Here is a 21,388-nt window from a genome sequence, read left to right as displayed (position 1 = left end):
GCCTGTTACAAGAATCTACTTCTATTTAATTTAGATTATTTTTCAAGTTTCAGCATTAAACTTTCTAGTAGTTAAAACCTTATTTTACTGTGTAATTTACTATACTGATATAGATCTAAAAGTTTGTACACAAGACTTTAAGACAGACTCTCTACTGTACTGTTTCTGCTTGGTGCGGAAGACAGTGTGGCCATTAGGCAGCCACTTAAGGCTCCCTGATGATCTAGCGGGCTCTGGAGCAGGCTGCTCTAACCTGGCTCTGCTGCAAGCTGCTCTAACCTATGCACAGCTGGAAATGGGTCTCAAGGGTTCATCTACCAGCTGAACACAGTTGCAGTGCAACACACTCAGGTCACTCCTGCTCCTGCACCTGGGCTTTTGGGTGAGTGTGGCAGGAGATGGCCATGCCAACTATGCACCACTGGAGACTCCCCCATAGAGTATATCTGAACAATCCTGTATTTTATTTACTTTACAGGGTGGAGTGGGACCTTGGAATTACCATCCACAGGACATACGTGCAATCTTGGAAAAACTAAAATAGGTGAACAAATCAGAAGCCCCAAAAATAAAGTGGTCTATCTGGAAAATGTGGTCACTGAACAACTTACTTTGGCCTTTTTTAAAATATATTTTTACTGCTGTTTATTTTAAAATAATTATAGAAATCAGAGGTTAAAAAGAATATATACTCACCCAAGAGAAAAAGAAAATGGGTAGACAAGGATATAGTATGAGTTACACCTTATTCAAGAATCAGACATCAATATGGCTTGATTCAACACCATTTGAAATTAATGGAAAAGCTCTCTAAGAATGTTAGCCCAGATATGGAGTCATAGATGTACCCATCAGCTACAGGTCAGCATACAGGAAATACAAGTAAAACAAAACAGAAAGAGAGAATAACAGGAGTACAGAAATCAAAAAAGTGTTTTTATAGGTTTCGTCACTACCCTGTTCATACACCCTTGGTCCAAAATTTTTCATATAGTGAAATTACTTGTCTCTAAAAAAAATCCCTGATGTTACTCCAAATGTGTAATGGCTTTCATACACCCATCCTTAATTAGTTTAGGTAGCATCTGATATAATAAAACTTAATATTAAATAACAGAAAATAAATTGTGTCTATATTCTCTACACCTTGATTAGCTCAAGATTTCTTGTAATTAAAATATGAAATAGTGAGTGGAAAGAAAAAATATATTTTATTCCACTGAACGCACCTCTAATTTAGTGCCCAATCCTTCAGCTCTGATGAAGGTAAAATTCCCACTGAGATTAATGGGAGTTTTTTGCCTGCTTTAGGACTGCAAGATTAATCCTTTTGAGTTTTGAAACGTGGCCTTATCAGTGAAACTTTACTAGTAATGCATCCTGGTGCCAACAGATTCAGATAATATTCAGTATCACTGAGACAGCAATGGTACAACGTGTTATAACTCGTCACTGAAGTACTTTTTGAAACTGAAATCTATAAAATAAATATTACTAATTAAAAGCCATACAAATGGCTTGGATGAATGTTGGAGTAGTGTATTAGCAAACAAAACAAATGATTGCACATTGATCCCTGTTTAAAAAAAAAAAAGATTATTATTTACAGGCAGTTTTTCTAAATGTTCACTTGCACACACCCCAGCAGGTTTATGAATGAAACAATTTGTATTAATGTACATCAGCATTGGTTCTATTAATATTTGTTTATGACAGTCATAGCATAAAGCAAAGGCAGCTGTGACCTGATTTGAGAAAATATTTATAGAGGCAATGAGCTAAATAGGAGCAATTAAAATATATTAAACCATCTCGAGTGGCTTCAGCTTGGTATTTAAATATTTCAGTAGAAGTTATAATCATCCTCTTTTCTTACCTAGGGTCCTCAGCTGATGTTAATGAATTTTGGAAGGACTTCTTTTAGGGTTGGGGGAATGACCTCAAGTTTGAATATTTCACACTTTTATTTTTTCTGTGAGGGAAATATTTTACAGAGAAACAAATATTCAATGGCATTTTAAAACAATGTATCTTAAACAGCCTTTTAATATCAACATATTGCAATTCAGAAGTGGAATCAATTATACTCGTATGTTAGTGGTTAAGCAAAAAGCAATTCTTCATTTGTACTCTACATTGGAAAACTACAAAGGTATTATCAGAGTTAATGGTTGTACTGCATTACACATTAAATTGCTGGGGGGGGGGAACATACTGGAGCCATATTTTAAAAATCCATTTTAATATAATGTTTGAATAATAAATATATCCTTTATGCTACAAATATCATTACAAAATATTTGAGGCAATTGTGTAAATTTGATATTAAATATTTTCTGCTACTCCTTCTGCCATCACTGTGTGCACTGAAACAAAATGATCAAAGGCAGATTTGATGATGAATCGCAAGTAGGTTGCTTGGAATTCAGGAAGCTGTAGAAGAGAAAAGGAGCTTATTATTTTCATTGTAATAATATAAATGTTTAACAAGCTTCTGCAAAGAAATTTAACATTTAAAATATAACAGAAGGATCAGGACATTTCTGCATGTCAGTTTTCAGAGCTTTCTTGGGTTAGAGGAATCCAAAATAGCCCTTCTCTTTCCTTTGAATACCTGGAACTCATGAAACTTTGAAGACAATAGCTGGACCAAGAGAGATTACCACACTTCTTCAGATAGATATTTAGCAAAGTTAGGAGCTCTAGCTATATGGATTTTTATACCATAATGTAGAAGCACATATCCAAGACCTAGGGATGTATCCAAACCTCTAAAATAACATGTATTGAGTTGCGCGAATTGAAGGCATTTTTAACTAGTCTATCCACCCCTATTACATGTGGCACTAATGCTGCATGTTGAATGTACTCACATAAAATTCTTCCATTTGAAGCGCCCCTTCTGTGTATTGTAAATCTAGAAAATAAATTTTATATCAAACAATGAGTTAATATATATACACAATGCTGTGATAAGTTTCTACTGGACTTGAAAGTTCCTGGAAGTTAAGGATTGTGAGTTTACACTGTATGCAAAAATTATTAAAAAGCTGATTAAAGAATACAAACCATTTTAGTAATGTTCCAATTTAAATATACAAACAATTAAACTGGTTTTTTAAATGTTCCAATGGGACATAAAAAACTGTGTTGCATTATACTACTCAAATATGCTTTTAATTTTTGAGTATTAGATAAAATGTACAAGTAGTACTTTTAGCACATATATAGTAATTTATATCTTCAAAGTACTGTACAAACAATTAATCCTCACAATTGTCATTTATGGAATATAGGTAATACGAATAATAAATACATAAATAATAAAATAGCCCTATTTTATAGCTGGGCAATCAGAGAGCGAGGTTAAATAGCCCACCTCAGGTGACAGAGTGAATCAGTGACATAGCTGAGATTAGAATTAAGTTATGCCTGTTTGAATAGGACATAAAGGGCCAAACTGAGATCAAGACCCCATATTGTTAGGCACAGTTCTTCGTAACATCCTCAGTACACTAAATATAATTCAGAGACACAGGAATGAACACTTAATCTTATCACAGGATTTAATTTTTTCCATTTTTCTTACATGTGGCATATGGTTACACAGTTTAAAGAGCTCATCATCATCATACTTTCAGTGTTTTAGTATTATTTGTGGACTGGCTAAGGCTTCAATCCAGCAAACACTTATGCACATGCTTAACTTTAGGGCTCATAAGCATTGGCAGGATCAAAGCCTTTGTCTTTCTAGACAAAGGTTTATTAAATGTCAAAAACTATATGACTCAATTTCTGTGATATAAAATATAGCTAACATTTTAAACTTTCTGCTATTCTAGTTTTCATTATGCCACCATTCTCACTTGATGTCAAAGGAGCCAACACAGAGCCCAATCCTGCAAACATTTATATATAGAGCCCTACCAAATTCAGTCCATTTTGGTCAATTTTATGGTCATAGGATTTTAAAAATGATAAATTTCATGATTTCAGCTATTTAAATTTGAAATTTCATGGTGTTGTAATTGTAGATGTCCTGACCCGAAAAGGAGTTGTTGGGGGTGGGGTTGCAAGGTTATTGTAAAGGGGGTTGCGATACTGCTACCCTTACTTCTGCACTGCTGGTGGCTGTGGTGCTGCCTACAGAGCTAGGCAGCTGGAGAGAGGCAGCTGCTGGCCAGGAGCCCAGCTCCAAAGGCGGAGCTGCTGCCAGCAGCAGCACAGAAGTAAGGATGGCATGGTATAGTATTGCCACCCTTACTTCACTGCTCCTTGCAGATCTGAGCCCTCAGTCAACAGCCACCACTCTCTGGCTGCCCCACTCTGCAGGCAGAGATAAGGGTGGCATGGTACGGTATTGCCACCCTTACTTCTGGGCTGCTCCTGGCGGGGTGCTGCCTTCAGAGCTGGGCATCTGGCCAACAGACGCTGCTCTCCAGCTGCCCAGCTCTGAAGGCAGTGCAGAAGTAAGGGTGGCAATATCGTGACCCGCCTAAAATAACCTTGCAACCCCCCTGCAACTCTCTTTTGGGTCAAGACCCTCAATTTGATAAATGCTGGTCTCCCCTATGAAATCTGTATAACATAGGGTAAAAGCACACAAAAGACCATATTTCACAGTGGGAGACCATATTTCATGGTCCGTGACATGTTTTTCATGGCCAAGAATTTGGTAGGGCCCTATTGAAATCAATGGGACCACTCAGATAAGGAAAGTACTTGTATAACAGTTTATGCTTTTTTTTTTTTAAACAACAAAACAGGGTTTCCTGATAGTTTAAATAATGAACATTCAAATATAAACCTAAATTTACAAAACTCAGGGTTGAGAGAAACTAACAAAAGAATGAAAGTTCGCAAACAAAGATTAACCTCTGCCCCTATCCTCAAATACCTACTGAGCACACAGCAGAACCCATTTAACATTATCCTGATATAGATTGTTGTGCTCTGGAAAATATTTTAACTCTCTCAACAAGGCAGTTCTATTGCTATACTGTTTCAAGTCACACTGTTTTTTCACATATAATTTTAACGTGGTTTTCCAGTATATCACTCTGGTAACATTAATGGAATATTCATTTTTTTATGGATTATGTCCATAGTAATAAAAACAGCCAATCACAATCCTTTCCAGTATGCCAAACAAATGTTATAAACTTTATTCTTCTAAAGGTGTAGAAATATTAAGACAATGAGCAAATACATAAAGGCCAACATAATTTCCACCCAATCAGAGCTGCTCCACATTTGATTACTTACCTTTTTCAGTACACACTTCAAAATCTACTGGATCTTTAGATAAGCTTTTCTCAATCCTCAAACTCCGCACTAAAATATATTTAAAAAGAAATCAGCATAGACTGAGCACTGAAGTCTACCTAGTTTCATATTACTGTTTTACTAATAACAAAAGTACTTAACATGATGTATGACTTTTCATCTTCAAAGAATTTTACCAACGTTAGTTTGTTAACAGTATCCTGTTGGGTATGTAGGTAATCTTATCATCATCCTCATTTTACAGGTGGGGAAACTGAAGAAGAAAGTTTAAGTGATTTGCCCAAAATCAGCTAAAGCTTGAGTTCCTAGTTCCTGGGTTCACAATACTTCTTTTTCTTTTTTATAATATCTTTTCTCACATGATTACAGAAATTTGACAAAATGTAAACAAAGGAGATAGAAGTTCATACTATGAAATTAAAAAGCAACACATTCAAAACAGATAAAGAGAATATACTTTTTGATGAAACATAATTTACTGAAGTGTTTGAAGCAAATTATTAATTATCATCATTTATAAGATAAATAGTACAATAAAGTTACATTAGCTAGGTTAAAATTATCGGGTCAATTTATCCTCATGCTTCAAGGCATAAATCAATCACTAGCTCAAATCGGGAAAAATAATTCTCTTCCTCAATATATCATAATGATATAATGCACTATTAGGAAAGATGTTCATCTTTCTCCAGCATATCCTGCTTCCCCAGTTGGGCCATGCAACATACTGGACTCAAAGGATCACTGGTTTGCTGTCTTAGCTACATTCTTGTGGATTATTTTTTAAACTATTAGCTGCAGAATGTGATACTACTATGAAAATTAAAACATGAAAATACATTGTGTTCTTACCTAAGTAACACTGAATTGTGAGTTTGCTGATTTTTACACATTTATGAAAACTAATAATGAATTCCTGGGGGAACATTCCTGTTGTTGTCCAAAATGTTTCTGAACTTCTGTTGTTAAGAAAAAGCAACACAACTTTTTATTTGTTACATTAAGTACGATATATTTGTGAAAGAATGAGATCTGCAAAGTAATTTCTATTTAGGCTCCTTTGAAAAGGAACAATATACATCTGAAGATTCATTACAATATCAGTGTTTACCATATCTTCTTTTTCTCCTACAAACAGCCTCTATTTCCTTTACTTTGCAAGTTTGTTCATCACAGAATATTCTCAGATTCTTGAATCTGACTTCTCATTGGCCACTCAGTTCAATAGCCTGTCTAAAATTTGGGTTTGAGTGACTCTCACCTAGAAAGATCCTATTTAGATTAGCTTCATTGTCATTCCCTCCCTTCTCCTTTCTGCTGCATTTCCCATTCCCTCAATAACAACAACAAATTCTGGCAGTTAGACAATTCATACCTGCACATTACACCACGTCTGACCCACCCATTATGATACAGTCTTAGTTACATGACTACATGCTATTTTTCTGCAGAACCCCTGCCTCATTCAGTGCACAAGATGGATGGTGCTTTGGGAATGAATCAGGATTGTGCAGTGAAGGAAGCTGTTGTCTGTAGGATCCCTGCTTCATTTGTTGCAGACGTTGAAGGTGTCTAGTGAATGCAGTGGAAGACTGTAGGAATAGAAAGGATGGTCTTATATAAGGCAGATGAATGCTGCCCTGGAGAAACAGATTCTATCCCTACCTCTGTCATAGATTTCCTAGGTGATGCTCGTCAAGTCACTTAAACCAAACTTTTCACAGATGGCAAGTGTGATTCCACATTTTCTAGGTGCCAACTTTAGATCCTGGACTGAGCACTCACTGAGCACTCACTGGACTGAGCACTCACAGCTGCAACTGAAATCAGTGGAAGATGTGCTTTGAACACATAAAGTGCAATAAAATATTAAGTACTTTGAAAAATCAAGCCACATGTGTCTTCTATTAGGCACCCACAATTACTGGACATTTTTTACCTTACTGTCTGTGTGCCTCAATTCCCTAGCTGTAAAATGGGGATGATAATAATGCCCCCTCATCTCACAGGGATGTTGTGAAAATTAAGGACTATTTGTGAAGCATTCAGATACTATAGTGATGAACACCACAGAAAAATCCATAAGGAAATTAATAAGAACATAAGAATGGCCATAACGGGTCAGACCAATGGTCCATCTAGCCCAGTAGCCTATCTTCCAACAGTAGCCAATGAACAGAACAGGGCAATTAACAAGTGATCTATCCCCTGTTGCCCAGTCCCAGACGTGCAGTAAATTAGGCATAGGGCCACAAACAACTGAACAACAGGGATAAAAACAAATATTGAATAGCTGTGCATTAAGTGAGTACTGTCCATCCTGTGCACTGATTAAGGCACGTGTCCTGTGGAAAAATAGTTTGTGGTCACATAATTAAATACGGTATCATATAATGCATATACATACAGGGACCAAAGTAAAGTTGCACTGGCAACCTTAATTTTGGTAATTCCTCACTTTTGAGTGCTTCACTTTGCCACCTTAATGTTCTTTTAATGTAATGTAATATAAAAACGTAATAGCATAAAATCCAGTGAAAGAACAAATGAATGTTAATGACACCAAAGCACTTTATTTCTCCAACAACCTTGACTTACATAAAGAACCAAAAATCAAATCTTACCCATCAATGATGTTTTCAGGGGGGTATTTTTCATCACTTGATGTGGCTAGAACAACTTCAGCCCCTGCAGAGCTAAGGCAAAGGTCTGTTGATTTCATCCTTTCTTGTTAGCCTGCATGAGATTAAAAAAAACCAAAAGAATGTTCTTAGAATATCACTGAATGGGAGTGTCTGTCCTCTTGTTGCCTAGCAGCCAAATTCAGTCCCTAACAGGAATTCAGAGAAACCATGTTACACTCTTATGAGCAACAGTCTAGTCTGTCTCTTTTAAGATCTCTATGATTCAACAACCGATATTTCTTGAGTTACAGTCAAAACAGTCCCCTCACACCACACTGCTGCCCACAAATAGTTCCAGTTCTAAAGTAAGAGTAGCTGCTTGCATTTCTAATTGTATTCTTTATTAAAAGACTGAAAATGCACTTTACATAGTCAAAAACTCCTACGTTCTAATTAAGAAATATAGTGACAAGGATTTAAGTAAAAATACTTTTTAAAATCATGAGTGTTTGCTGTAGTGCTGCCAAAGTAACCAAACCCCTAATAAATGATAATATATAATTATAGTACTTTGTGCTTTTCTATAGAAATCCCAGAGAACTTTACAAAAAATAGTTAAGCCTTGCAATAAATATCTTTATAAGTTAAAGTATGCCTTTTCCCTTCTGGTATTCCCCCTATTTCCTCGGTATCTCTTCAGTTTCCCCATTTCTTTCCCGATTGTAGGTATTTTGGACCCTAATCCTGCAATGAGATCTATGTGGGTAGAGGTCCTGGGTCTTTGTCATGAGAGTGAACAATGAATTATATGTGAGCTGGCAGGGTGATAAGACATCTAAAAAAAGTCAGTGTCATTTTGAGCTGAATACACAGAGGCATTATGTCACAGAACAGGGAACTAATAGATTCTCTCCATATGGCATTGCTGAGACAACAGAAATAACGGATTCAGTTGTGGGGAGCTGAACACCAAAAAGTTATAAACAGTTTGCAAGGAATTCAGGGAATGGCAACAATAATTAGGAGACTGGAAGGCCTTATTCAAGAATATTTAATAGAACAATGACTAGGGTGGATAATCACCTGCAAGTGTTGGGAAAGGTAACAAACAAAGAGGGAGAAGAATCATTTAGGGATGTCAATGGAGGAATCTAAGAATAGTGGGATGAAACTGAGCACATGATAATTTAGGCTGAATCACAAAAAAGGTTTCCTAAAGGGGTGAGGTTGACTCTGGAATAATTTCCCATGGGACAGGATGTCCATCACTTAATTTAAATTTACACTAGTCCAAGCTTTGGAAAATATGAGGGACAGGGCAATTATACTAACCTCCATCATCTCCTGGCATCCCTCAGCGCCTCCCCATGTCCCCTCCAAATGCCAGAGCCCCCTCCCAATACCCCACATCCCCTCAGTGCCTCCCCATGTCCCCTTCAAATCCCAGAGCCCCCTCCCAATACCCCACATCCCCTCAGCGCCTCCCCATGTCCCCTTCAAATCCGAAAGACCCCTCCCAATGCCCCACATCCCCATAGCGTCTCCCCATGTCCCCATCAAATCCGAGAGACCCCCTCCTAATGCCCCACATCCCCTCAGCGCCTCCCCATGTCCCCTCCAAATCCAAGCCCCCTCCCAATACCCCATATCCCCTCAGCGCCTCCTCATGTCCCCTCCCAATCCCAGAGCCCCCCCAATACCCCACATCCCCTCTCCATGTCCCTTCCAAATCCCAGAGCCCCTCCCAATGCCCCACATCCTCTCAGCGCCTCCCCATGTCCCCATCAAATCCCAGAGCCCCTCCCAATGCCCCACATCTCCTCAGCGCCTCCCCATGTCCCCTCCAAATCCAAGCCCCCTCCCAATACCCCACATCCCCTCAGCGCCTCCTCATGTCCCCTTCAAATCCGAAAGACCCCTCCCAATGCCCCACATCCCCATAGCGTCTCCCCATGTCCCCATCAAATCCCAGAGCCCCTCCCAATGCCCCACATCCCCTCAGCGCCTCCCCATGTCCCCTCCAAATCCCAGAACTCCTCCCAATACCTCACATCCCCTCTCCATGTCCCTTCCAAATCCCAGAGCCCCTCCCAATACCCCACATCCTCTCAGCGCCTCCCCATGTCCCCTTCAAATCCGAAAGACCCCTCCCAATGCCCCACATCCCCATAGCGTCTCCCCATGTCCCCATCAAATCCCAGAGCCCCTCCCAATGCCCCACATCTCCTCAGCGCCTCCCCATGTCCCCTCCAAATCCAAGCCCCCTCCCAGTGCCCCGATGCATCCGATGAAGTGAGCTGTAGCTCACGAAAGCTCATGCTCAAATAAATTGGTGAGTCTCTCAGGTGCCACACGTCCTCCTTTTCTTTTTCCACATCCCCTCCAAATCCCAGAGCCCCCTCCCCATGCCCGGGGCCCCTCCCACACCCCCATACTCCGGGCTCTCTCCCACAGCCCCTCCCCACGCCCCTCTATTACCCTGTCACCCCAGCCCCTATCTCCCCTGGGTCCCCGCCCCTGGCCCAGGGACTCGCCTCTTGTCTCGGGCGGAGACGCCGCGCGCTCCCGCCTGGGGCTCCCGCGGGCTCTCTCTGCCCGCGCGAGCGCGCGCGCTCCCCTCGCTCAGCTCCCCCGGCGCGCCCCCGCTCTCCCCTTTGTGGCCCCGGGGCGCTCCCGGGGCGGGACTGGCCTGTGTCGAGCCCGGGCCCTGCGAGCGGCCGCGCCGAGCGGGGGCAGGTAGGCCGGGGGTTCGGGCTGGGGGGGCTCGGGGAAACTTTCCCAGCGCCCGCGAGAGCCCCGGGCTCGGAGCGACGGACCCCGCGGGGCGGGCCCAGGGAAGGGGGCGCTGCCCCGCCAGGAGCGGGGGGGGCGGGGCACGAACCTACCCCGGCAAGGGGAAGGGGCCAGGCCTTGGAGCGGCCCGAACGTCCCCCCGCCGGATGTGGGCACCGGGCGGCTGAGGGGGCCTAGCCGCGCGCGGCCAGCGCCGGGCCAGGGCTGCGCGGGCCGGGCTCTGCGCCCTGCGCCCGGGCCCCGTGCAGAGGGGCAGCAGACGCCGCGCGGGGGAAAGGTTCCGCGCAGAAGCCCCCCTGGGGCCGGGCAGCGCCTGTTGCATCCCAGAAAACAGCCGCCGACCGCCCGCGGCCGCCAGGTGGCTGCGCCGAGCCCATCCCGGCGTCAGACAAAGCCAGGTGCTGCTGCTGCTCCACGCCGCCGAAAGGGGCAGACGCCGACCCCTGGGCATGCCGCTGCCAGGCGATGGTGCCTGCAGACAAAGTGTCCCCTTTTGCAGGCCCAGCCGGTGTAATGGCAGTGCCCCTGAAAACCCCGCAGCCAGGCCTGCAGCGTTGAGCAAGGAGATGGGGCACGAGGCAAACTTCTGTGGCGCGCTCACAATTTGCCTCAGTCCTAATCAGTCATCATTTTATCGAGCAGGCCCCATATGCAACGTACAGGACTATTTGTGTGCAATAGTTGTAATGTAATGAGCTGTCGCTCACAAAAGCTTGTGCTCAAATAAATTGGTTAGTCTCTAAAGCGCCACAAGTCCTCCTTTTCTTTTTGAGTGGTGTGTGTAAGGCATAGCAAGCAGTGTGCTCTGCTAAATGCAATCAGATCAACACCATGTTAGTACTCACAAAAAAGAAAGGGAGGACTTGTGGCACCTTCGAGACTAACAAATTTATTTGAGCATAAGCTCAAATGAAGTGAGCTGTAGCTCACCAAAGCTTATGCTCAAATAAATTTGTTAGTCTCGAAGGTGCCACAAGTACTCCTTTTCTTTTTGTGAATACAGATGGACACGGCTGCTACTCTGAAACATGTTTGTACTGTTGATCAAGGAGTACTTGTGTGTGGAAAAGACCTGTCGTTCTAAAGCAAAAGTCCTGAGTTCTAGTCCCCATATTTGTTTTGCTGGCAGCTGAGGTGTATATGTATCATACGCAGCTTTCACTGTATGGTATGGGTACACTATAATGTGCTGCCTAGGGCACCAAAGGAAATTAACTTGGAATTGACTATTTTGGAAATATATATCATTTGTTTCAATTATTTATCCATTTCTCATTTTGTTTTTGCAGAAACTGTCAAGAGGAATGTCTTACTGCCTCAAGTCAGAAAGCGTTTTGGATACAGGCCCAATATATGTGCGTGAAAATGGGCACCTGTATATGGTAAATCAGGGTTCTGGAACTGTAAAAAATGCCACTCCAAAACCAAGGCCTTTTAGACTGTTTTCCAAAGGATTCTCTGTGGAGCTTTGTATGAACAGAGAAGATGACAGCGCAAGGAGAGAGAGAACAGATCATTTCATCTTTACTTATACTAAGGAGGGCAATCTCCGGTACTCAGCCAAGTCTCTCTTCGGTCTAGTGTTGGGTTACATTTCTGACAATGTTGATCATATTGATTCGTTGATTGGCTTTCCAGAGCAGATTGCTGAAAAGCTTTTTTCTGCTGCAGAAGCAAGGCAAAAGTTCACAGAACCAGTTACAGGACTCAGAGCACTACAAAAATTTACTGAGGCTTATGGAAGTCTGGTGCTTTGTTCATTATGTTTACAGAATAGGTAAGTGCATTCAGTTATGTAAATGTGAGTCTCCGCCAGTGTTGTTGCTTAAGTGTTTCATTTTTTTACTTAAATATAAACATTTTCTTGATTTGGATTATTAAATTATATTTGTTCACTCCATAAAGTATTGTTGGTAAATAGCACTTGATTTAATTCTTATGTGTAATGCAGAACCCATAATACTGCCAGTTAATCCTCCAAATCCACACAAACACATTCTGCAACCTGAATTGAAGGATAAAACCTGCAGCTTAATTTTTAACATGCTAACATTTGGCATTTGTATGGTGCAGGATAGTTTTAGCCATGTCAGTCCCAGGGTATTAGAGAGACAAGATAGGTGAGGTAATATCTTTTATTGGACCTTCTGTTGGTGAGAGAGACAAGCTTGTCTAACTTAACATACCTCACAGGGGTGTTATGTTAATAACTAAATTGCGTCTGAACTAATAAAAACCCTTCTCTATAAGTATTTAAACATTTATTTGGACTTGTGTAGCCAGCAAAACTTTCCAGCACGCAGTCCCAGGGAGCTATTCCATGTCTACTATCGCATTTCATTTTAAGGGTATCAGTACCCCCAAGGCACGGGGGAGAAAAGGATAGCCTTGTAATTATATCACAGGTTTTGAAGTCAGAAGATTAGTATTACATTTTATTACTATTTGTATCTAGAGGTGTTGCATGCCCTCAATATTAAATACACCTTGACCAGGGATGTTCTCCCTCTCCACTCTTCTCTGGACAAGTTCTAACTCAACAAGAAAAGTTTTTCCCTACAAGGCTTAAACTAGGATAATGCCCCTCTAAAACCTTGTCCCTGGTGAAGTACCTTCCTATGCTCTAACAATTTGTTGGGGTTTTTTTTGTACATTCACACAGTTTATGGTCTTTTCAGTCCTTTAAGTATGAATCAGTATAAATCAAAGCATATAGGCTTGGATGCCAAAGGTGGCATGAGCAATACAGGAAAGGTTTAATAAAAAACATCAGGTGATCCAGGTGTCATTTCGTCCTCAGAATGATCACATTTCTTGCCAGTCTACTCATGAACTGCCCTTTTCATGAGTGAAAGATGACTTCAGTTGAAGGATCTTTGTGTCTTCTTTATTTCTCTAGTCAAGGCTTTTGTTTTTGGCCATGAAACATCAATTTTACCATTTGGCAAGCAGTGCTGCCGGAATTGGACTGATATAGCTTGAGATCTAGTTGTAATAGCTGTCTTTGCAATTTGAAGTCACTAGTTATGGAGCAAAGTACTTTTTGAGTCAGATAAGAGCCACAATGTTGGTCTAAGACACTAAGTACTTGAGCTTGTGTTCCACATGGGCTGCAGCCTGGGTAGATAATGAAGAGAGCATGCTCATTTGGGGCATTTTTCACATGGCAGCTGGCATTATGCCAATATGAGTAGGCACCTTCTAGGACTGTACCTTTAGTGCATCTAAACGTTGATAGCTTTCTGCTCTTTACAGATATCTGGTTATTTCTGAAAAACTTGAAGAAATTAAGTCTTTCAGGGAGCTGACCTGCTTGGATCTTTCCTGTTGTAAACTTGGAGATAACCATGAATTGCTAGAACATATCACCAAAGAAGCTCTGTCTAGGTATCAATTTACTTATATGTATAACTGACCAGCATTTTCTTTTCCATCACCAAGAAATTCACAGAATCACAATCACACTGTCTCTTTAAAGGAAAGTTTTACAGGCAACAAACACTTTTATTGGGGTTTTTAGTTGTTTATAAATTCTCTTCTTCAGGTGAAAAAAGCAACCATCAGAACTAATAACACAAATTGTATGATACCAAGCACGTATTGAGTCTTTAGACATGATCTACAATTATGAAAGTTTGAAATAAAAGTACTCTACTATCCAATATAAAGACCAATTGTTTTGTATATTTTTCATTTTCTGTTTATATTATACACTCAATATATAATAATATAATATATATTGCAAAACTTAGTTTTCAACTCTTGTAGACTTTCCCTATTAAATTTGCTTATTGATTTTTTGGGAGAAAACATTATCAAAATAATCGTTTTAACTGAATCAGTATGTCAGCCTGAGATATTCCTAGTTTACGTATTTTGTCCAGTATGTGTTTGCTAAAATGTTTGTATAACAGTCTTTTCAAGCTACCAGAGATCTAAAAGGTAGAAAATTGTGGAACTTTATTAGGTTAATTATGTTTATGAATTAATAACTGTTGTTACTACATAAGACTTCCATGCATTTGATTCAAGGTTGTTTTTAAAAGGATGCTGTGGAAGTGTATCTATAAATTTTTTGGGATTTCATTTATTCTTGTTTGCAATACTTCCTTGTATCTCCTACCAATTTTGTCCTTTCCTATATGTCAAGCAAGGATTTTCTTTCTCCAATTTTGAATGGGTTTGAAATTGACAAGCCTAATTGTCCTTAACTTCTAGTTACAAAGAATCTTATTGCCCCTGTCAGCAAGCTGTTGTGTTCCAGTGTTGCCTGTGTCAGTGAAACTTTGGCAATAGTTTGTTAGGTAATTGCTTCAGCAGAGCCTTCAGAGGCAACAGGGAAAATACCAAAGAGGCCTCTTGTTTTATTGGTCCTTTTAATATCAGCAAAGGAGTGGTAGATTGAGCAGGTGTTAGGGGAAGATTGTAGACTTTTCACATGAAATGCTAATAATTTTACTAAAAACTTTGAAATTATTCCTTTACAAACTAACTTTACATTCCTTATCCTAGTGTAACTCGGCTCCTCCTGAAGGATAATTGTTTGTCAGATGCAGGCCTTCGCAAAATGACAGCACCAGTTCGAGTGATGAAAAGGGGACTTGAAAATCTGTCTGTATTAGATTTGTCTTGTAAGTGTGTCAAAGTGCCTCATAATTTAAATTTAGAAAAACATTGTTATTTCTCATCTAGGGTTCCTCCAAGTGAATATTGAAAGCAGACAATTGTTCAAAATTAGCCCCTGTATCAGGAGTCCAAACAAGGACTTCATCGACAACTTGCCAGAAGCCACATGTTGCACCTATAGCCTTATCCTGCTGCACTGAAGTCAGTGAAAGCAGAATCAGGCCCTTGATTGGCATAAATACAGCATTTAAATGAACATTTATGCATTCCAAAATGGAACTCAGACTCGTCAATATCCAAGCTGAGTGACTCAGTACTAAATTTATAATCTAAGTTTTGTATTTTACTACTACTAAATATGACATGAACCTAACAGTATCATCCTTTGTTTAGTCTTTCTGCTAGGGTGGTCACTACTCGACATGTAAACTTTTTACACGGAGAACAAGACTAATGGCTTGGCTACACTTGCAAGTTACAGCGCAATAAAGGAGCTCCGGGCGCACTAGCTCACTACCTGTCCACACTGGCAAGGCACGTAGAGCACTCTGACTCCGCGGCTACAGTGCTGCTGGTACTCCACCTCGGCGAGTGGAATAACGTTTGTTGCGCCCTCGCTGGAGCGCCGCAGCGCCAGTGTGAATGAGGTGTTGCTTCCCCTAAAGTCAAGTGGCCACTCTTGTCATTGTTTGGAATCGGCTGTAGAAATACGGAAATGCCCTTTGAAAGCTCCATTTCTGACAGCCGGCTGCTTATCTGCTCTGAGACAAAGCAAGCCATTAGTGTGGAATGCTGTGTGAGAGAGAGAGGCAGGGGGGATCTGCTGCTGTCTGAACTTACAAGACAGCATGCTGACATGCTCTCAGACTCCCAAAAACCCACTCTCCCCCCCCATACACACAACACACTCCCTGTCTAACTCCAGCCCCCCCCCGCCATTTGAAAAGCACATTGCAGCCACTTGCATGCTGGGATAGCTGCCCATAATGCACTGCTCCCAATGCTGCTGCAAGTGCCGCAAATGTGGCCACGCCAGCGTGCTTGAAGCTGTCAGTGTGGACAGACTGCAGCGCTTTTCCTACTGTGCTCTCCAAAGGCTGGTTTAACTCAAAGCGCTCTACAACTGCAAGCGTAGCCAGGCACTAAGGTGACCGTCATCTTAGTCTCAAATACAACATCAAAAGAAAACTTTCAGGACTTGACATTAACAGAGGGTACTGATTATAGATGGGGCTCACAGCACCACCTGTTATGAAGGTTGCCTGTCACTTCCTATCATGTGTTCTCAGTTGCTCATAACTTTACCATATTTTATCCATTTGGGGTGAAATATTGTATGCTCAGTGTCTGATTTAGGCTAATTTCTTCTGGACAACTTCAGCCAGAATCATTCAGCCATTTCCAAGAACAAGGCTAGGGAAAAACGTTGTTTTGCCCATGTTAAAAAAATTCTGGCTACCTTTGCTTTGAAAAGTTCTGTCACCTCCATGCTCTGGACAGAGACCTGAAATTTGGAAGATAGGGGCCCTTGGTGAGAGATGGGCCTTTTGCTGACCATGTGAAAATCTGCCCAGATTTGGCCAAGTTATAAGCCTTTGAAAAATTACAGTTTGCACATGCTCACTGAACGCTTTTTTTAGATTTAGCAGTTAAATTCCCTAAAATTGCATCTGCACTGAGCATGCTTCAACCTGGAGCTGAGTAGAACCTTCCCTGCAATTGCAGCTTTGTGCCGTGCTGGGTCTAAGCACCTGAAGTGAGATCAGGGAGCCTGTCTCCCCTGTGGTCTCAATGCTGCCCCCCACTGGACCAGGCAGTATGAAGGAGGAAGCTGTCTGATTCAATTTTTTTTCCATTTTGCTATTTTTGGAAACCTAAAAAAATTGCACACAAAATGCTACTTTAAAAAACACTTCAGGTTGCAAAGTCAAGCACTCAAAAGTTAGCCTTAATTCTGATGTTTCCTGTCTGTGTAACCCTAATTTGGTCCCCTTGTGAGTATGCAGTATGATAGTCTTTAATTACATGAGCACTTACTATTTTTTTTTCTCACAGCACCCCTGCCTCATTCAGTGCATGCTCTGGACCTGCTCTGGGGATGAGTCAGGGTTGTATTTTGAAAGAGACTGATGTCTGTCAGATTCCTGCTTCATTTGCAAAAGTTGGAAGATGTGTAGTGAATGAGGCAGGAGGCTACAGAAAGAGAAAGGACAGTCTCTCAGTTAAGGTAGTTGAATACAGCGCTGGAGAACTGGATTCTGTCCCTGTGTGATAATGGGCAAGTCATTTAAAAGTCAGATTTTTCACAGGTGACTACTTCCTTGCATGTTCCTCATTCTCTGGGTGCCTGACCTGAGACCCTTGTGACTGGCTTACACAAGTGCTGAGCATTCACAGCTACAACTGAAGTCACTGGGAGCTTTGACTATATAAATGCTATATAATGCTAAATAGTTTCAGAAATCAGGTCCTAGTTGTTTCAAATTAGCCACTCAAAAGGCATGGATACTTTTGACCTTAATCTCTGTGCCTCAGTACTTCATTTGTAAAATGGGGATAATAATTCCCCCTCTTCTCACAGGGATGTTGTGAATATTAACAAATGTGTGAAGTACTCATACTATTGTGATGAGTGCCATAGGAAAGCTCATGAGAAAAATAATTCTGTCTTCAGAATAGGTTTGAATATTATGCAGTAAATAAAGTATAGGGCCACACATTGAACAAGGAGAAAAGAAAATATTGAATAGTTGCTCATTAAGTGAGCAGCCTCCTTTCCATGCGCTGAATGAAAAATATGCAACCATGTAATTAAACACTGGATCATAATGCAGACACCCCAGGGGACTGGATTAAGGTTGCACAGGCAGCCTCAACACTGGCATTTCCTATCTTTTGGTGCTTGACTTTGAAACCTTACATTAAAAGAACATTAGTTTTCGTGTGCAATAAATGTGTATTTACATATGCACAAGTATGGCTTATTCATTTATAATGCTTAACCTAATTGAAGCGATCTATGAAAGCTTAATTTTGCTCTGAAGAGGAAAAAAAAATCAGTTTCAAATAACTTTCAAAACATGGAGCATGTTAATAGAAATGTGCCAGAATAGCTTATAAAATATTTACCAGGGGAATAATTGGTTGCTTGCTAGTATAACATTTATATTGTCTTTTTTTCACGCCTACATCTTAATACTTTAAAAAAATCCGTTTTGCAGGACACACTTCTATAGTCATGCAACTTAATCTAATCTTTTTTGATTTTATAGGTAACCCTGAAATCACTGATATGGGAATTGGGTACCTTTTTTCTTTCAAGAAGCTGAATTATTTGGATATTTCTGAAACAGGACTCAAGGTAAAACAGAGTTTCCACCCAAGTCTGTTACATATTTACAGCATGATCAAATGCTCTTCTACACAATCTGCTTTATATTCTTTTTCCACTAGGATGTTAAGGCAGTCATTCAGAGGCTCCAGACCCAAATAAGCTTAGTTCATTCAAAAGTGCCTCTGAAAGAATTTGATCATAGTAACTGCAAAACAGAAGGATGGGCAGAGCAGGTATGTTCATTTTTTGTTTGTTTGTTGTTTTAATTTCCACCAAACCAAAATATTTGTCCTTTTCAGTCACAAGTCATTTCACCCAGTGAGGTTCTATATCTTTTTAGTACTTAATTCTGAGAAAACAGATGTTAAAGAGCTTAGAGAATGAACATGTTCTGCATTCTTACATGCCAGAGGAAGTATCCAGAGGTTGCATTGACTGTTTGCTGATAGCCAGGATCAAACCTACCTTTGCAGAGAATAAAGCAGAGTGCAGGTATTCTCACTTTGTCAAATAATGTGCTCAGACTGGAAAGTCTCTGCGTGCACCCAGTGAGGTCACTTGAAGCAAAATGAAGCATTGCATGCTGGAGCTTCTGTATGGGCAGCTTTCAGCTGCATTATAGAACTCTGAGCCACATTTGGATGGTATGGCACACTTTGTTTACCCTTCTGTTAGGGAAATCGCAATTGCAGGGATTTCATTGTAACAGACTGGGGTATATCTATACTACAGAGACTGTATTGCCATAGCCACATCCCGATAACTATGCCAGCATGACCGCACAGCGTAGACACAGCCTTCAGCAACTGAAGGGGTTTTGCAGTGGTATAGAAACATTACCTCCCTGAACAATGGTAGCTATGTTGATGGAAGTATTCATTCATTGAAATAGCTGCGTCTACCCTGGGATTAGGCTGGCATAGCTACATCTGTTGGGGTGTAGTTTTTTCACACCCCTGACTGAGATAGCTATGTTGACCTGACTTCTAAGTGTAGACCAAGTCTAATACCATGTCTGTGGGAGGAAAGTTGCACTAGTTTAATTAAATTGATTTTAAATCAGTCTAGTTAAACTGGTGCGACTTGTGTGTGTGCCATACCATCCAAACGTGGCTCAGTGTTCTATAATGCAGCTTAAAGCTGCCCATACAGAAGCTCCGCGTGTAAGAGGAGAATCACAACCATAGAGACTCCTACTGTAATGGAAGTGTTGTAAGGGGACACGTTAGCTGCAGGTGTTTTTCTGTTTCTCCACGGTCCTTCATCTTGCTTCGTATATACATCAGAATTCCTGTTTGATAAGATAGTATTCGTAAGAATTGGAGGAAGGAATATTTTACTTAGGTAGCTAATACTAAAAGCTTTTACTGAAAACTAGTGTTGCTGTATAAGTCATCTCTGACGGGTAATAAGGCATAAAAAAGCTAAAGAGTAAGGTGTAGAGTTGTTTCTGATGATGATTTCCTTTAAGAAAATCATTCAAAATAATTTAAATCATGTTTCAGACAGTGTTGCAGTGGGAGCAGTTAGCTATGAAAACCGTCAAGCCCAAGGAAAACTTGAAGTCCAGAACAGCAGCTCAACACTTCTGTATGTAACTGTGTGAGGTTCTGAATAACTTGTTCATTAAATTTGTACATTATTTTTACACTAAACTTATTTAAAAAAACAACCAAATAGTGGCATATTGAATGTACACCTGCAGCCACTTGTGAAACTGAGCGTTTTTCACTTATACAACATCTTTAAAGTTACAAAATATCTAAAAAGTGATGGACCTTGCTTTTAGTGAATATATATTTTTTTATCTGATGGAATATGACTTAGGTAAATCCAACTCACTGACAGCTTGAGCTCAAGTGCGTTGAAACCAATGGGAGTCTGTTGGCCTCAGTGGGTTTTGGGTTAGTTCTTGAAGCACGTGGAATCTGGTGACTCAGGTCATTTTCAGCTTGGTCATCTGACTTGTACAAAGTGATTAAGTTAAGCACAAAATCCTCCCTTTGTAATATGATTAGCACATTTCCCAACAAAAAATAATGAGTAATATAAAACAATCTTATGTGTTGTATTGATTAAATACAACCAAATATTGAAAAATTGATTTTATTTCTAAATATTAAGGATTTGTAGGTGTATTAAAACATGGCTTAACAAATGATGACTAGCTTTTGTGCCAAGCACATACTGAAGTAGAGAGCAGGCTTAACTCTGTGTTTTGGGTTTTTTTGTAGATGGAAAGAGACGCAGGATAGAAGAACCAGTCAAGTGCACATTGGTGCAGACTAAAGCAAAAGCTTCTGAAAACTTGCAGTTCTATAAGGATAAAGTACAAAACTGCCATTTCCCTTTATTGAAAAAGGAGGCTGCAGCTAGCCACCAGTTAAAGAAAAATAAAGAGAAAGGTTTAACTGAACAAGAGAAAGAACGAACTTCAAAGCAGACACATACGTGCCTGACCATGGAAGATTGGGACTTGTTGAATACCTATTGATTCAGAAAGACTTCCCTTTTTTCCTGGCGGTAAAGTTGTTAGAAGTATCAATATGAATTTGTGTATGGAGAAAGGAGACAGATATTTTTTAAACAGCAGTAGCATAGCAGCAAATTATAGCTACTTGTGTTGGGAGAGGGGAGTGCTAGACCCAAGAGGTGGAGTGATGATCATTCTAATGTATATTTTCTATACATAATAATTTTTTCAAATAAATTTTGTCATCCTTAA

The 21,388-nt window shown here is 40.5% G+C and overlaps 3 protein-coding genes and 1 long non-coding RNA gene across 11 annotated transcripts in view; 2 read left to right on the top strand and 2 right to left on the bottom strand.

The window, feature by feature from the left end:
• The window catches only part of DIO1 (iodothyronine deiodinase 1), a 13,873-nt gene extending 11,440 nt beyond the window's left edge, over nucleotides 1–2,433 (top strand). For 2 of the 3 annotated variants that reach the window (XM_027824609.3, XM_007062185.4), the window contains one exon: nucleotides 479–2,433. In XM_027824609.3, the coding sequence (XP_027680410.1) occupies nucleotides 479–544 (66 nt within the window). In that variant the 3' untranslated portion in view covers nucleotides 545–2,433. The remainder of the gene's footprint in view (nucleotides 1–478) is intronic. The other variant, XM_043521061.1, reaches the window with a different exon arrangement.
• On the bottom strand, nucleotides 1,574–10,933 carry HSPB11 (heat shock protein family B (small) member 11). Of its 3 annotated transcripts, none has more exons than XM_037907323.1 (6): nucleotides 10,796–10,933; nucleotides 7,911–8,022; nucleotides 6,139–6,245; nucleotides 5,266–5,334; nucleotides 2,874–2,917; nucleotides 1,574–2,433 (listed from the first exon to the last, which is right to left on the bottom strand). In XM_037907323.1, exons 2-6 carry the CDS (start codon nucleotides 8,006–8,008, stop codon nucleotides 2,326–2,328), a joined length of 426 nt encoding a protein of 141 aa, XP_037763251.1. In that variant the 5' UTR covers nucleotides 8,009–8,022; nucleotides 10,796–10,933; the 3' UTR covers nucleotides 1,574–2,325. The 3 variants fall into 3 exon arrangements, with proteins under 3 accessions (XP_037763251.1, XP_037763250.1, XP_037763249.1); XM_037907322.2 differs by lacking the exon at nucleotides 10,796–10,933 and adding an exon at nucleotides 10,445–10,591; XM_037907321.2 differs by lacking the exon at nucleotides 10,796–10,933 and having other exon boundaries at nucleotides 7,911–8,224.
• LRRC42 (leucine rich repeat containing 42) lies at nucleotides 10,507–21,388 on the top strand. 4 transcript variants are annotated; one of them, XM_037907308.2, is made up of 8 exons: nucleotides 10,507–10,646; nucleotides 11,993–12,480; nucleotides 13,959–14,090; nucleotides 15,216–15,334; nucleotides 18,602–18,690; nucleotides 18,783–18,896; nucleotides 20,169–20,253; nucleotides 20,898–21,388. In XM_037907308.2, the coding sequence occupies exons 2-8, from the start codon at nucleotides 12,008–12,010 to the stop codon at nucleotides 21,155–21,157; spliced, it is 1,272 nt and encodes a 423-aa protein (XP_037763236.1). In that variant the 5' UTR covers nucleotides 10,507–10,646; nucleotides 11,993–12,007; the 3' UTR covers nucleotides 21,158–21,388. The 4 variants fall into 4 exon arrangements, with proteins under 4 accessions (XP_037763236.1, XP_043376989.1, XP_043376990.1 ...); XM_037907309.2 differs by lacking the exon at nucleotides 10,507–10,646 and adding an exon at nucleotides 10,954–11,101; XM_043521054.1 differs by lacking the exon at nucleotides 13,959–14,090.
• Nucleotides 18,902–20,899, bottom strand: LOC122461435. The gene is made up of 2 exons (XR_006283322.1): nucleotides 20,506–20,899; nucleotides 18,902–19,954 (listed from the first exon to the last, which is right to left on the bottom strand). It is a non-coding gene; the product is annotated as an uncharacterized LOC122461435 (long non-coding RNA).

Source organism: Chelonia mydas, chromosome 8 (assembly GCF_015237465.2).
Source record: "Chelonia mydas isolate rCheMyd1 chromosome 8, rCheMyd1.pri.v2, whole genome shotgun sequence".
In the NCBI taxonomy this organism is placed as follows: domain Eukaryota; kingdom Metazoa; phylum Chordata; order Testudines; family Cheloniidae; genus Chelonia; species Chelonia mydas.
This window is presented reverse-complemented; position numbering and strand designations above follow the sequence as displayed.